We start from the raw sequence: 16,951 nt of genomic DNA, 5'->3' as shown, positions 1-16,951 counted from the left end.
ACCCTGGTAGTGTGTGATGGGACAGTGTGGAGGGAGTTTCACTCTGTGTCTGACCCTGGGAGTGTGTGATGAGACAGTGTGGAGGGAGCTTCACTCTGTGTCTGACCCTGGGAGTGTGTGATGGGACAGTGTAGAGGGAGCTTCACTCTGTGTCTGACCCTGGGAGTGTGTGATGGGACAGTGTAGAGGGAGCTTCACTCTGTGTCTGACCCTGGGAGTGTGTGATGGGACAGTGTGGAGGGAGCTTCACTCTGTGTCTGACCCTGGGAGTGTGTGATGGGACAGTGTAGAGGGAGCTTCACTCTGTATCTGACCCCGGGAGTGTGTGATGGGATAGTGTGGGGGGAGATTCACTCTGTGTCTGACCCTGGGTGTGTGTGATAGGACAGTGTAGAGGGAGCTTCACTCTGTGTCTGACCCCGGGAGTGTGTGATGGGACAGTGTAGAGGGAGCTTCACTCTGTGTCTGACCCCGGGAATGTGTGATGGGACAGTGTAGAGGGAGCTTCACTCTGTGTCTGACCCTGGGTGTGTGTGATGGGACAGTGTGGGGGGAGCTTCACTCTGTGTCTGACCCTGGGAGTGTGTGATGGGATAGTGTAGAGGGAGCTTCACTCTGTGTCTGACCCTGGGTGTGTGTGATGGGACAGTGTGGGGGGAGCTTCACTCTGTGTCTGACCCTGGGAGTGTGTGATGGGACAGTGTAGAGGGAGCTTCACTCTGTGTCTGACCCTTTTTTTTTATTACAAAATCCTTTATTACAAATTTCGGTGCTATACAATATATACAAAACAGTGGCAAACACAATTACTTCACTACAAATAGACAATAGACATTACACCAGAATGTTGCCATCCCTATCCACGATGGCATTTACACCCCGCGGAGCCCAACGGTCTCGAAACTCCTCCAAGGCCGTTGTGGACTGCGCGTGTTCTTTTTCAATAGTTACCTGGATACGAACATACCCCCTAAACATTGCCAGGCAGTCTGCCCGGGGAGATCCTCCCGCCACCCGTTTCCAAGACCCACGGATGGCGGATTTCGCCAGCCCCAGGAGCAAGTTGACTAGGACATCCTCATCCCTCCATGCCCCCTTCCTTACTGGATGACTGTATATAAACAGGGTGGGACTAAAATGCAGCCAGAAGGTGAGAAGCAGCCCACGCAAATATGCAAAAAGGGGCTGCAGCCTCACACACTCCATGTACATGTGGTACACGGTTTCCTCCAGCCCGCAGAAGTGGCATGCGGGTGGGAGATCCATGTACAAACTGAAAAACTTATTGCAGGGCACTGCCCTATGCAGTACCCTCCAACCGAGATCCCCCAGGTGCATGGGAAGAACCCCGGCGTAAAGGGACTTCCAGTGGGGACCCTCCTCACCTCTGGGTGGAAGGACCGACCGCCATGGCGTGTCGGGACGGTGTACAAGGGCAAGGAAGTGGAGGATGTGGAGTAGCAGCCCATACAAATATCTCCTACTTGCATCCCTGAATGGGACTGTGGGTGTTGAGGAGAGATGGCTCAAGTTGTGTGGACACAGCTCCCGGAGAAGATTGCGGGGTCTGGGCACGACCAGCAGCTCAGCCTGAGTCGGTCCACACAACTGAGCCGCACCGGCAGCCACTGAGGTAGGGCAAGGGTCAGCCAGGACCCTGCCCTCCGCCTGAGGAGGGGATTCCCGGCCTGAGGCGACCATGTTCCAGACTCTCAGTAGGTCCTGATAGAAACCGGGCAGACTCCGCAAAGCAGCACGACTGACGCCTGCCAGTGGTAGCCGCATGTCTTCATGAAGACAGCAGCCCCTCCGGAGGAAGAAAGTCGCCAACGCGTGCCACCTGGGAGGGTGCTCGGCGTACAGGAATCTCTGCAGAGTCCTGAGGCGGAGAGCCGCCAGTCGCGATCGGACGCACACCAGCGACTGTCCGCCCTCTCCCACTGGGAGACTCAAGACTGCTGCAGAGACCCAGTGTTTCCTGTTGCCCCAGAAGAAGTCCACTAATTTCCTCTGCAGTCTTGCAACAAATGGGGCAGGAGAGGCCAAGGTGACCATCTGATACCACAACATGGAGGCCACCAGCTGGTTTATGACCACCACCCTGCCTCGATAGGAAAGCACCCTGAGAAGGCCTGACCAGCGCCCCAGCCGGGCCATGACTTTCATCTCCAGGTCCTGCCAGTTCGCCAGCCAGGTCTCCGCAGAAGGACTCAGGTAGACTCCCAGATAGAGGAGACGCCTAGTACTCCACTCGAAAGCTCTCATCTCCTCCGGCAGGGAGTTCACCTGCCACTGACCCACTAAGAGTCCGGAACATTTCGCCCAGTTGATCCTGGCGGAGGATGCCGCCGAGAAAACGTCTTGGCACTCGCGCATCCTCCGCGGTCATTGGGATCTGTCATCATGAGGAGTACATCATCGGCGTAGGCCGAGAGGACGACCTCCATGTCCGGTTCACGCAGAACCAGACCTGTCAGTCTCCGCCGTAGGAGGCTCAGGAATGGCTCGACACAGATCGCGTACAATTGACCGGACATGGGGCACCCCTGACGTACTCCTCTCTTGAAGGGAATGGGCGCTGCCAGTGATCCATTGACCTTAACAAGGCACTCTGCGGCAGAGTATAGGAGCCGAACTCGGGCCACAAAGTGTGGTCCGAGCCCAAAAGCCTGCAGAGTGCCCACCAGGAAACTGTGGTCTACCTGGTCAAACGCCTCCTCCTGGTCAAGAGAAAGAAACGCTGCCGGGGACCCAGTCTCCTGGTGCAGGTGGATCAGGTCCCGTACTAGGTGGACATTGTCCTGGATGGAGCGGCCCGGGACTGTGTAAGATTGGTCAGGATGGATCACCTGTCTCAGTTCTGAACCAAGACGGTTGGCCATTGCCCGGGCGAAGATCTTGTAGTCCGCGCACAAGAGGGAGACCGGGCGCCAGTTCTTTAGCAGGCGAAGGTCTCCCTTCTTGGGCAGCAGGACCACGACAGCTCTCCGCCATGAGAGGGGCAATTCCCCAGTGGCTAGGCTCTCCCCTAGAACAAGGCTGTAATCGACCCCCAGGACATCCCAAAAAGCCTGATAAAACTCTACACTCAGACCATCTAAGGCAGGGGATTTACCCCTCTGGAGTTGCCGAAGGGCAGCAGACAGCTCCTCCCCAGTCAGGGAGGCGTCCAGACGCGCTGCGTCATCAGGGTTGACCTTTGGCAAATCTTCCCAGACCTCACTGCACGCCCCCACATTTGACGGATCTGGTGAGAATAAGGACCGATAGAAAGTGAGGACTTCTTCGATAATTTCGTCAGGGTCTGTGATGGAGGAGCCATCAGCAGCCAGTAGCTCCACCAGCTGCTTTTGAACTCCCCGCCACTTCTCCAACGAGTAGAAGAAGGGTGAGCCGCGGTCCAAATCTTGCAGCATTTGGATCCGTGACCTCACATACGCACCACGGGACTGCTGAAGCTGCAGATTCCTGAGTGCGTCCTTCTTCTCCTGGTATTCCTGCCACGTTTGATGGTCTCCACTGGTCGGACCAAGACGGGACTCTAGGTCAAGCAACGCTCTCTCAAGCCGCTCAATCTCAGAGTCCCGCCTCTTTGTCGACCCCCTAGTGTACTCCCGACATAAAAACCGGATGTGGGCCTTGCCCACATCCCACCACAGCCGTAGGGAGCTAAACTCTCTCCGTCTCTCTCTCCAGGCGGCCCAGAACGCTCGGAATGAATCCCGGAATCGGCTGTCCTCCAGCAGCCGGTTGTTAAAGTGCCAATACCCGGATCCCACCCGAGGGTGCAGAGAAGTAAACTCCATCCACACAAGGTGATGATCCGAGCACGACACCGGCCGCATGGAGGATGCCGACAAGCGGGAGACAAGCCCGAGAGATATACAGGCGGTCTATCCGGGAACCCCCCTCTCTCGATCTACTGGAGAAGGCGCTAGAGTCAGGGTGAAGATTCCGCCAGCTGTCCACCAAGTCAAAGGAGCCGACTAGCCCCTTTATCTTTTTTGTCGATGCTGGGTCGCGTTGGAGGCCCGAGCGGTCCTCCACCTCGAGGGTACAGTTGAAGTCTCCCCTGAGGATGACGCAGTCCCCAGGATCGATGGAACTCAGCAAGGTGGACAGCTGACAGAATATGCGCGTCTGCACCACCCCGCATCTCAGAGCATACACGTTGATAAAATGTAACGGTACTCCATCCAGGCGCACAGCCAGGTGGAGCAGACAGCCGGGCACAACATCTTGGACTCCTACGATTTCTGGCCGGAAGGTTGGGGCCAACAGGATCGCCACCCCACTAGAGTTGGAGCTAAGGTGACTCATGTAGACCCCGCCCTGCCACTCCAGGAGCCAAGCGGACTCGTCTCCCGGGGTGGTATGGGTTTCCTGCAGGAAACTCACCGCGTATCTCCCGTCCCTGAGGACTGAGAGATTGTTATACCTGCGGAGAGGACCCCTGCTACTGTTTACATTGAGACTAGCTATGGTAAGCTTCATGTCGGGAGCACACTAGGCCTCAGCACCAGTCCCCTTCCCACTGAGAGCGATGGCGCCCTCAGCCGCACTCTCCCGAAGAAAACCGAGAATATCCTTTGCTTTCCGGGCCCGACTGCTACCATCGCTACCCTGTGACCCACCATCTCCCGAAGGAGCGAGGCTGCTTTTCATCCTGATGTCCCGCACCAGGTCATCCAGGAAGGATTTCAGCTGCTGCCTGTCATTCCCTGACACAGCATTCCTCTTCCCCTTCCCCTTCCGTCTGAGGATGACCCTCAGGGACTTCACCAGCCTCGGCATGCTAGGCCAGCGAAGCGAGGCTAGTTTAGGCCTGTGTTTTGCACCCACAGAGGAGTGAATAAACTCTCTGATCTCCTCCACAGGTATCAATGGGGATTTCTCTGGAGGGGTGAGGATGTCCATTGTCTCGCTGTCAAATGAATCCCCCTCCAACCCCTCACTGCAGACAGATCCCCCACCGTCCTCCTCATGTGGTGTATAAGGTGGCTGCCCCTGTAACCTACACTGCACAGTGGGTACCTCCCCTATACCTTCCCGCTCCACCGTCGCATCAGTCTTACCCACAGTTGCGACGATGGAGGGAAAATCCCAAGGGACTCCCTGCAGGCCATTAGTTGATGGGGTCGGCATGCAGGTTACATCACCCTCCTCAGGAGACAGGCATGAAGGGGACCCCAGCAGCTCTGGCCCAATGGATTCACTGGCAGCCTGATGCTGACTGTGAGAGAGCCTGGTCTCCTCTCCACCTGTACTACTCAATACATTTTCCTCCAGGGAGGTGCTGACTGCTAAGTCCTGGGTGGAGGGCTCCAGGTCTGTTTTAGGCGTGCAAACAGGCCCAGCACTAGCTTCATGCATAATCACACCACCCACCCCAGGACTGGTGTCTACATCTGGGGATTCAGGGTTAGACACAACTCCCACCCGGATCCCCACCCCTTTCTGGGACTCCCCCTCATCTGCATTCTCTGCCCTCTTGGGGGAACAATCCCATCTCCTCTTCAAGCCGGAGGAGCACACAGGTGCGGAATTCACCGACAGCGCGGTACTCTCCGCTCCTATCGCCCCGTCCAACCGTACGCTTCCCCGAGCCTCCCTCTCCACCTCAGGGCAAATGGGCGTGAGCTCTGCGGTCTCGGGGGCTGACTTCTTCACGTGTTTCGACTTCTTCCTCGCTTTCTTGCCCCGCACAGACTCCACCCCGTCCCTCGCCTGAACCTCCCCACACGTAGCCCCAGGATCACCCGCCTGAACCACAGGGATAGGAGCAGAGACTGGAACAGACGTAGGAACAGGGACAGGGGTAGAGACAGGGTCAGGGGCAGGAGCAGAGACTAGAACAGACGTAGGAACAGGGACAGGGTTAGAGACAGGGTCAGGGGCAGGAGCAGAGACTAGAACAGACGTAGGAACAGGGACAGGGTTAGAGACAGGGTCAGGGGCAGGAGCAGGGGCCGGCACAGGTGTAGGAGCAGGAATAGGATCAGGGGCAGAGTTAGCTGGGGCACTAGTTCCCGAAGCGGACTCTCTGGGTTTTCGGGTGTTTGGACAGTCCCTCCGAAAGTGCCCCACCTCCCCGCACGCATGGCATCGTGGGCGCTCAGAGCTCCAATACACCTGATAATCTACCCCCCTGTGCCGGACAGTAAACCGGCCCTCAACTTCGTCCTCCTTTTCTAGTTTCATGAATACCTGTTGTCGGAAAGAGATTACGGTCCGGAGGGTGCGCCTCCTGAATTTGTGCCTGATGGCAGTTATCTCTGACCGTACTTGCCCCAAGCGGGCCAGTGCGGGAAGCAGGTCCTCGTTGGGGATGAAAGGCTGTACGTGACCGAGGACGATGGATTGTGTGGGAGCTGTCACTAGCTCCATCGGTAAAAAGATGTTCTCCACCGTGATCCCTCTACTGAGGGCCCGATGCACCAACTCATCATTCCACAGGTAAAACACCGCTTTCCCGAACTCTTTCTCAGCGGCCAAAACACCATCTCTCCCCAACAAGTCCTCCATAGCCTCCGCGCACTTTTCCAGGGTAGTTCCAGTTCGCAAAATCTGAAACAGGGCGTTGTCCGAGGCCGGAGAGGCAGCCGCCTTTGCATAACACCCCGCAGGCCTGCGACTCCCTGCAGACTGGTCCGGCATGTTACTTATGTGTCTGAACCGAGAATGATACGGTGGTGCTGGTTATAAAGTCCTGGAGCGAGTTGAGTAACTGGCTGGAAAAGTTTGTACTTGACAGTACCTTGCTGGCTCCGTGCCAGAAATGCCAACGCCAGGAGAGGCTCCATTAGTCCTGCCGAACTTCCAGGCCGTGAGAGGTCGAGACGTCTCAAACGATATTTCGGCTCCGACACCGAACGAGAATCCCGACGATAGAGATGGAAGGAGGTTGACCCGATGTCAGTGGGGACAAACAACGTCGTTTGCCTCCGGTTTTGGGAGCGAAACTGCTTCCCGGTGAGTTCCCAGCGGCCACAGCTGGGTGCTACACAGTTCGAAGCCGTCAACGAACCCCGTCCAAACTGGCAGAAAAACTCCAAACGAAGCTTCCACTCTAAACCAGCCGCTCACTGAGATGTTCAAGGGACGTTTCAAACCAATTTCCAAGCAATTCAAGACCTTCATAAGGCAGTTTTTCCTCAATTTCTCCCAGCGCAATCAGAACAGCTTCTCTCTGTGTCTGACCCTGGGAGTGTGTGATGGGACAGTGTAGAGGGAGCATCACTCTGTGTCTGACCCTGGGAGTGTGTGATGAGACAGTGTAGAGGGAGCTTCACTCTGTGTCTGACCCTGGGAGTGTGTGATGGGACAGTGTAGAGGGAGCTTCACTCTGTGTCTGACCCTGGGAGTGTGTGATGGGACAGTGTAGAGGGAGCTTCACTCTGTGTCTGACCCTGGGAGTGTGTGATGAGACAGTGTAGAGGGAGCTTCACTCTGTGTCTGACCCTGGGAGTGTGTGATGGGACAGTGTAGAGGGAGCTTCACTCTGTGTCTGACCCTGGGAGTGTGTGATGGGACAGTGTAGAGGGAGCTTCACTCTGTGTCTGACCCCGGGAGTGTGTGATGGGACAGTGTGGAGGGAGCTTCACTCTGTGTCTGATCCCGGGAGTGTGTGATGGGACAGTGTGGAGGGAGCTTCACTCTGTGTCTGACCCTGGGAGTGTGTGATGGGACAGTGTGGAGGGAGATTCACTCTGTGTCTGACCCTGGGAGTGTGTGATGGGACGGTGTAGAGGGAGCTTCACTCTGTGTCTGACCCCGGGAGTGTGTGATGGGACAGTGTAGAGGGAGCTTCACTGTGTCTGACCCAGGGAGTGTGTGATGGGACAGTGTAGAGGGAGCTTCACTCTGTGTCTGACCCTGGGAGTGTGTGATGAGACAGTGTAGAGTGAGCTTCACTCTGTGTCTGACCCTGGGAGTGTGTGATGGGACAGTGTGGAGGGAGCTTCACACTGTGTCTGACCCTGGGAGTGTGTGATGGGACAGTGTAGAGGGAGCTTCACTCTGTGTCTGACCCTGGGAGTGTGTGATGGGACAGTGTAGAGGGAGCTTCACTCTGTGTCTGACCCTGGGAGTGTGTGATGAGACAGTGTAGAGGGAGCTTCACTCTGTGTCTGACCCTGGGAGTGTGTGATGGGACAGTGTAGAGGGAGCTTCACTCTGTGTGTGACCCTGGGAGTGTGTGATGGAACAGTGTAGAGGGAGCTTCACTCTGTGTCTGACCCTGGGAGTGTGTGATGGGACAGTGTAGAGGGAGCTTCACTCTGTGTCTGACCCTGGGAGTGTGTGATGGGACAGTGTAGAGGGAGCTTCACTCTGTGTCTGACCCCGGGATTGTGTGATGGGACAGTGTAGAGGGAGCTTCACTCTGTGTCTGACCCTGGGAGTGTGTGATGGGACAGTGTAGAGGAAGCTTCATTCTGTGTCTGACCCTGGGAGTGTGTGATGGGACAGTGTAGAGGGAGCTTCACTCTGTGTCTGACCCTGGGAGTTTGTGATGGGACAGTGTAGAGGGAGCTTCACTCTGTGTCTGACCCTGGGAGTGTGTGATGGGACAGTGTAGAGGGAGATTCACTCTGTGTCTGACCCTGGGAGTGTTTGATGGGACAGTGTAGAGGGAGCTTCACTCTGTGTCTGACCCCGGGAGTGTGTGATGGGGCAGTGTAGACGGAGCTTCACTCTGTGTCTGACCCAGGGAGTGTGTGATGGGACAGTGTAGAGGGAGCTTCACTCTGTGTCTGACCCTGGGAGTGTGTGATGGGACAGTGTAGAGGGAGCTTCACTCTGTGTCTGACCCTGGGAGTGTGTGATGGGACAGTGTAGAGGGAGCTTCACTCTGTGTCTGACCCTGGGAGTGTGTGATGGGACAGTGTAGAGGGAGCTTCACTCTGTGTCTGACCCTGGGAGGGTGTGATGGGACAGTGTAGAGGGAGCTTCACTCTGTGTCTGACCCTGGGAGTGTGTGATGGGACAGTGTAGAGGGAGCTTCACTCTGTGTCTGACCCTGGGAGTGTGTGATGGGACAGTGTAGAGGGAGTCTCTCTCTGTGTCTGACCCTGGGAGTGTGTGATGAGACAGTGTAGAGGGAGCTTCACTCTGTGTCTGACCCCGGGAGTGTGTGATGGGACAGTGTGGAGGGAGTTTCACTCTGTGTCTGACCCTGGGAGTGTGTGATGGGACAGTGTAGAGGGAGCTTCACTCTGTGTCTGACCCTGGGAGTGTGTGATGGGACAGTGTGGAGGGAGATTCACTCTGTGTCTGACCCTGGGAGTGTGTGATGGGACGGTGTAGAGGGAGCTTCACTCTGTGTCTGACCCCGGGAGTGTGTGATGGGACAGTGTAGAGGGAGCTTCACTGTGTCTGACCCAGGGAGTGTGTGATGGGACAGTGTAGAGGGAGCTTCACTCTGTGTCTGACCCTGGGAGTGTGTGATGAGACAGTGTAGAGTGAGCTTCACTCTGTGTCTGACCCTGGGAGTGTGTGATGGGACAGTGTGGAGGGAGCTTCACACTGTGTCTGACCCTGGGAGTGTGTGATGGGACAGTGTAGAGGGAGCTTCACTCTGTGTCTGACCCTGGGAGTGTGTGATGGGACAGTGTAGAGGGAGCTTCACTCTGTGTCTGACCCTGGGAGTGTGTGATGAGACAGTGTAGAGGGAGCTTCACTCTGTGTCTGACCCTGGGAGTGTGTGATGGGACAGTGTAGAGGGAGCTTCACTCTGTGTGTGACCCTGGGAGTGTGTGATGGAACAGTGTAGAGGGAGCTTCACTCTGTGTCTGACCCTGGGAGTGTGTGATGGGACAGTGTAGAGGGAGCTTCACTCTGTGTCTGACCCTGGGAGTGTGTGATGGGACAGTGTAGAGGGAGCTTCACTCTGTGTCTGACCCTGGGAGTGTGTGATGGGACAGTGTAGAGGGAGCTTCACTCTGTGTCTGACCCCGGGATTGTGTGATGGGACAGTGTAGAGGGAGCTTCACTCTGTGTCTGACCCTGGGAGTGTGTGATGGGACAGTGTAGAGGAAGCTTCATTCTGTGTCTGACCCTGGGAGTGTGTGATGGGACAGTGTAGAGGGAGCTTCACTCTGTGTCTGACCCTGGGAGTTTGTGATGGGACAGTGTAGAGGGAGCTTCACTCTGTGTCTGACCCTGGGAGTGTGTGATGGGACAGTGTAGAGGGAGATTCACTCTGTGTCTGACCCTCGGAGTGTTTGATGGGACAGTGTAGAGGGAGCTTCACTCTGTGTCTGACCCCGGGAGTGTGTGATGGGGCAGTGTAGACGGAGCTTCACTCTGTGTCTGACCCAGGGAGTGTGTGATGGGACAGTGTAGAGGGAGCTTCACTCTGTGTCTGACCCTGGGAGTGTGTGATGGGACAGTGTAGAGGGAGCTTCACTCTGTGTCTGACCCTGGGAGTGTGTGATGGGACAGTGTAGAGGGAGCTTCACTCTGTGTCTGACCCTGGGAGTGTGTGATGGGACAGTGTAGAGGGAGCTTCACTCTGTGTCTGACCCTGGGAGGGTGTGATGGGACAGTGTAGAGGGAGCTTCACTCTGTGTCTGACCCTGGGAGTGTGTGATGGGACAGTGTAGAGGGAGCTTCACTCTGTGTCTGACCCTGGGAGTGTGTGATGGGACAGTGTAGAGGGAGTCTCTCTCTGTGTCTGACCCTGGGAGTGTGTGATGAGACAGTGTAGAGGGAGCTTCACTCTGTGTCTGACCCCGGGAGTGTGTGATGGGACAGTGTGGAGGGAGTTTCACTCTGTGTCTGACCCTGGGAGTGTGTGATGGGACAGTGTAGAGGGAGCTTCACTCTGTGTCTGACCCTGGGAGTGTGTGATGGGACAGTGTGGAGGGAGTTTCACTCTGTGTCTGACCCTGGGAGTGTGTGATGGGACAGTGTAGAGGGAGTTTCACTCTGTGTCTGATCCCAGGAGAGTGTGATGGGACAGTGTGGAGGGAGTTTCACTCTGTGTCTGACCCTGGGAGTGTGTGATGGGACAGTGTAGAGGGAGCTTCACTTTGTGTCTGACCCTGGGAGTGTGTGATGGGACAGTGTGGAGGGAGCTTCACTCTGTGTCTGACCCTGGGAGTGTGTGATGGGACAGTGTGGAGGGAGTTTCACTCTGTGTCTGACCCTGGGAGTGTGTGATGGGACAGTGTAGAGGGAGCTTCACTCTGTGTCTGACCCTGGGAGTGTGTGATGGGACAGTGTAGAGGGAGTTTCACTCTGTGTCTGATCCCAGGAGAGTGTGATGGGACAGTGTGGAGGGAGTTTCACTCTGTGTCTGACCCTGGGAGTGTGTGATGGGACAGTGTAGAGGGAGCTTCACTTTGTGTCTGACCCTGGGAGTGTGTGATGGGACAGTGTGGAGGGAGCTTCACTCTGTGTCTGACCCTGGGAGTGTGTGATGGGACAGTGTAGAGGGAGCTTCACTCTGTGTCTGACCCCGGGAGTGTGTGATGGGACAGTGTAGACGGAGCTTCACTCTGTGTCTGACCCAGGGAGTGTGTGATGGGACAGTGTAGAGGGAGCTTCACTCTGTGTCTGACCCTGGGAGTGTGTGATGGGACAGTGTAGAGGGAGCTTCACTCTGTGTCTGACCCTGGGAGTGTGTGATGGGACAGTGTAGAGGGAGCTTCACTCTGTGTCTGACCCTGGGAGTGTGTGATGGGACAGTGTAGAGGGAGCTTCACTCTGTGTCTGACCCTGGGAGGGTGTGATGGGACAGTGTAGAGGGAGCTTCACTCTGTGTCTGACCCTGGGAGTGTGTGATGGGACAGTGTAGAGGGAGCTTCACTCTGTGTCTGACCCTGGGAGTGTGTGATGGGACAGTGTAGAGGGAGTCTCTCTCTGTGTCTGACCCTGGGAGTGTGTGATGAGACAGTGTAGAGGGAGCTTCACTCTGTGTCTGACCCCGGGAGTGTGTGATGGGACAGTGTGGAGGGAGTTTCACTCTGTGTCTGACCCTGGGAGTGTGTGATGGGACAGTGTAGAGGGAGCTTCACTCTGTGTCTGACCCTGGGAGTGTGTGATGGGACAGTGTGGAGGGAGTTTCACTCTGTGTCTGACCCTGGGAGTGTGTGATGGGAAAGTGTAGAGGGAGTTTCACTCTGTGTCTGATCCCAGGAGAGTGTGATGGGACAGTGTGGAGGGAGTTTCACTCTGTGTCTGACCCTGGGAGTGTGTGATGGGACAGTGTAGAGGGAGCTTCACTTTGTGTCTGACCCTGGGAGTGTGTGATGGGACAGTGTGGAGGGAGCTTCACTCTGTGTCTGACCCTGGGAGTGTGTGATGGGACAGTGTGGAGGGAGTTTCACTCTGTGTCTGACCCTGGGAGTGTGTGATGGGACAGTGTAGAGGGAGCTTCACTCTGTGTCTGACCCTGGGAGTGTGTGATGGGACAGTGTAGAGGGAGCTTCACTCTGTGTCTGACCCCGGGAGTGTGTGATGGGACAGTGTAGAGGGAGCTTCACTCTGTGTCTGACCCTGGTAGTGTGTGATGGGACAGTGTAGAGGGAGCTTCACTCTGTGTGTGACCCTGGGAGTGTGTGATGGAACAGTGTAGAGGGAGCTTCACTCTGTGTCTGACCCAGGGAGTGTGTGATGGGACAGTGTAGAGGGAGCTTCACTCTGTGTCTGACCCTGGGAGTGTGTGATGGGACAGTGTAGAGGGAGCTTCACTCTGTGTCTGACCCTGGGAGTGTGTGATGGGACAGTGTAGAGGGAGCTTCACTCTGTGTCTGACCCCGGGATTGTGTGATGGGACAGTGTAGAGGGAGCTTCACTCTGTGTCTGACCCTGGGAGTGTGTGATGGGACAGTGTAGAGGAAGCTTCATTCTGTGTCTGACCCTGGGAGTGTGTGATGGGACAGTGTAGAGGGAGCTTCACTCTGTGTCTGACCCTGGGAGTTTGTGATGGGACAGTGTAGAGGGAGCTTCACTCTGTGTCTGACCCTGGGAGTGTGTGATGGGACAGTGTAGAGGGAGATTCACTCTGTGTCTGACCCTCGGAGTGTTTGATGGGACAGTGTAGAGGGAGCTTCACTCTGTGTCTGACCCCGGGAGTGTGTGATGGGGCAGTGTAGACGGAGCTTCACTCTGTGTCTGACCCAGGGAGTGTGTGATGGGACAGTGTAGAGGGAGCTTCACTCTGTGTCTGACCCTGGGAGTGTGTGATGGGACAGTGTAGAGGGAGCTTCACTCTGTGTCTGACCCTGGGAGTGTGTGATGGGACAGTGTAGAGGGAGCTTCACTCTGTGTCTGACCCTGGGAGTGTGTGATGGGACAGTGTAGAGGGAGCTTCACTCTGTGTCTGACCCTGGGAGGGTGTGATGGGACAGTGTAGAGGGAGCTTCACTCTGTGTCTGACCCTGGGAGTGTGTGATGGGACAGTGTAGAGGGAGCTTCACTCTGTGTCTGACCCTGGGAGTGTGTGATGGGACAGTGTAGAGGGAGTCTCTCTCTGTGTCTGACCCTGGGAGTGTGTGATGAGACAGTGTAGAGGGAGCTTCACTCTGTGTCTGACCCCGGGAGTGTGTGATGGGACAGTGTGGAGGGAGTTTCACTCTGTGTCTGACCCTGGGAGTGTGTGATGGGACAGTGTAGAGGGAGCTTCACTCTGTGTCTGACCCTGGGAGTGTGTGATGGGACAGTGTGGAGGGAGCTTCACTCTGTGTCTGACCCTGGGAGTGTGTGATGGGACAGTGTAGAGGGAGTTTCACTCTGTGTCTGATCCCAGGAGAGTGTGATGGGACAGTGTGGAGGGAGTTTCACTCTGTGTCTGACCCTGGGAGTGTGTGATGGGACAGTGTAGAGGGAGCTTCACTTTGTGTCTGACCCTGGGAGTGTGTGATGGGACAGTGTGGAGGGATCTTCACTCTGTGTCTGACCCTGGGAGTGTGTGATGGGACAGTGTGGAGGGAGTTTCACTCTGTGTCTGACCCTGGGAGTGTGTGATGGGACAGTGTAGAGGGAGCTTCACTCTGTGTCTGACCCTGGGAGTGTGTGATGGGACAGTGTAGAGGGAGTTTCACTCTGTTTCTGATCCCAGGAGAGTGTGATGGGACAGTGTGGAGGGAGTTTCACTCTGTGTCTGACCCTGGGAGTGTGTGATGGGACAGTGTAGAGGGAGCTTCACTTTGTGTCTGACCCTGGGAGTGTGTGATGGGACAGTGTGGAGGGAGCTTCACTCTGTGTCTGACCCTGGGAGTGTGTGAGGGGACAGTGTGCAGGGAGATTCACCATGGTATTCTGGACTAACATTCTAAGACTCTTGACAACAGCAGGTCTCTGGATGATGGTGTCAAGGTGGGAATTGACCAATGTTGTGACACTAGGGGCATTTCTGAATTTGATGTTGCATTAAATTATAATTGAGTATAATTTATTTGTTCTTTCACTTTATCTTTCACTCCATTTCCCACCCTTCAACTGCTTTCTCTCCTTTCAACTCTCTTCTCTCTCTACTCTGTCTGTGCTCTTTTCCCTCTCCTGTTCCCTACATTTCTTCTTCAATCTATTTTTCTGATTACACCTCCTCCTCCTCCTCATCTCTCTCTTTCCCTCTTTCTTTCTCTGTCTTTTGTTTCCCTACTTGTCTGTCTCTCCCCTTCCTCCTTTTCTTCCTTTTCCTGTCCCTATTCTTCCTTTTCCCTTCTCATCTTCCTCGCTTTCCATCTCTCCCACTTCCCCCCTCTGCTTGTCTCTTGCACTTTCACCATCTCTTCCTCTCCCTCCTCATTCAATTCACATTCTTTTCTCTCTCTTCCTATCACTACCTCCTCTACCTCCTGCTCTCCCTCCCTCTCTCCTCCCACTCACCTCCTCCCCTCTCCTCCCTCTATCACTCCTTCCCTCTATCATTTCCTCCCTCTATCAAACTCTCACTCTATCTCCTCTCTCTGCTCCACACCCTCTTGCTCTCTCCTTTCTGCCCTCCCTCATCCTCTTTCTCTACCTCACTCTCACTCCATTCTTACTTCCCTCTCTCTCCCCGTTGCTATCCTATTTTCCCTCTCCCATTCCCACCCCTGGCTCCAGATCTCCCAGTGACCATCGTCAGCAGCTGCCCCTCAGAGGTGATGGTGCCAGTTGGTGCCGAGGTGATCCTGTGGTGCCAGTTGTCCTGGCCACAAGGGCTGGTGAGGTGGTCCAGGGATGGGGCTGAGCTGGAGCCCAGCGAGAGGTGCAGGATAGAGGTGGAGGAGGAGTGGAGGAGGCTGATCATTCACCCGGCCGTGGTGGAGGACCAGGGCACCTACGTGTGCCGCTCGGCCAATGCCATGGCTGTATTTAAGGTCACGGTCTCTGGTGAGTACAAGCGAAGGGTTCTCTCATCCAGCCAGTGCGTGAGAAACCGGGAAGATGTCCCGTTGGATGGGGAGAACAAAGTCCATTGGTGAACTGTGGACCCTCAATCTTTGAATACACCTACTGGGGTGGTGGGGGGGGGGGGGTGGTTGCAGGAGGCCATTCTGTCTCTCGAATCCTTCTCCACCATTCAACACAAAGGGTAAATCAGTTTATCATTATCACATGTACTGAGATACAGCGAAAAACCTTGTATTTTTTGCCATCCTTGTAGATCACATCAACATGCAGGGGAAAGCGGTGACAGAAGGCAGAGAACATGCAGCGCAGCAGTTCAAGAAGGTGCAGGGCCGTAATGATGACCATCTTATTGTACGAGGGAATCGTTCGATTGGGGTAGAAGCTGTCCTTGAGCCTGGTGATATGTGCTTTCAGGCTTTTAAATCTTTTGCCAGATGAGAGGGGGTGGCTGCTTTACTGAGACAGTTTCGGCCCGAAACCCTTCATCAGGAGTGTTTGATGAGGGGTTTCCTGATGATGGGTTTCGGCCCGAAACGTCGTCATTACTTCCTCCCATAGATGCTGTCTGGCCTGCAGAGTTCTGCCAGCGTTTTGTGTTTTTTATTTATTTCCAGCACCTGCAGATTCACTCGTGTTGTCCATAGAGGGGAGGCTGGTTTCCTTGATGAGCTGAGCTGTGTCCACAACTCTCTTCAGTTCCTTGAGTTCATGGGCAGAGCGGCTGCCCTATCAAGCCATGATTTGTGATGCTTTCTGTGCTGTATCGATTAAAATTGGTGAGTGTCAACAGGGACATGCCAATTTTTTTCAGCCTCCTGAGGAAGTAGAATCGCTGGTGAGCTTCCTTGGCCGTGACGTCAACGTGGTTGGACCAGGATAGACTGCTGGTGATGTCCACACCTAGAAGTTGATGCAGACAGGAGAAAGTGTGCCTCCCATCTTCCTGGTCAATGACCAGATCTTTTGTTTTGCTGACATTGAGGGAAAGATTGTTGTCATGACACCAGATCACTAAGCTGTCCACCTCCTGCCTGACCTCTGACTAATTGTGATTTGAGATATAGCTGATGCACCATCAATAACTCACTCTGAGAAGTAAGGCGAGATATCGGCTTTTATTGACTGGCAGAAGGAACAAACAGTGAGTGACCACCATACTACATCCTGGAGATTGAGAGGCTGGGCTCAGGCCAAGATCGGCATTTATACTGGGGTCTGTGGGAGGAGCCACAGGAGCAGTCAGCAGGGGGCGTGTCCAGACAGGTATATGTAGTTCACCACAATAGCCATCTACAATGCTATCATCTGCAAGCTTGAGTTAGAGCAGGATCTGGCCATGTTGCCGTGAGTCGGGGGCTGAGATAAGCTCGTGGGGCACGGAGTTTAGAGTAACTGTGGTAGGAGTCTTGCTGCCTGTCCTTACCGAGAGTGTTCTGTCGGTCAGGAAGTCAAAGATCCGGTTGCAGGGGGAGGCATTGACTCCCAGGGTCCAGCCTTTGGTGATGAGCTTCCTTGGAGATATTGTATTGAAGTCAACCAACAGCTTTACAGAGACACGATCGGTCTTTGCTGATCTTGGTATATGAAGATTAAGGAAGATGCTGGT

The 16,951-nt window shown here is 55.0% G+C and overlaps 1 protein-coding gene across 3 annotated transcripts in view; it reads left to right on the top strand.

Moving 5' to 3' along the window:
- Positions 1-16,951, top strand: part of LOC132392948 (obscurin-like protein 1) — a 225,440-nt gene that overhangs the window by 39,452 nt on the left and 169,037 nt on the right. For all 3 annotated transcript variants that reach the window (XM_059967558.1, XM_059967557.1, XM_059967556.1), the window contains exon 11: positions 15,055-15,324. In XM_059967558.1, coding sequence (XP_059823541.1) covers positions 15,055-15,324 — 270 coding nt within the window. The remainder of the gene's footprint in view (positions 1-15,054; positions 15,325-16,951) is intronic.

The sequence above is a fragment of the Hypanus sabinus genome, chromosome 4, assembly GCF_030144855.1.
Source record: "Hypanus sabinus isolate sHypSab1 chromosome 4, sHypSab1.hap1, whole genome shotgun sequence".
Lineage (NCBI taxonomy): Eukaryota > Metazoa > Chordata > Chondrichthyes > Myliobatiformes > Dasyatidae > Hypanus > Hypanus sabinus.
Note: the sequence above shows the minus strand (reverse complement) of the source record. Positions and strands in the feature narration are given on the sequence as shown.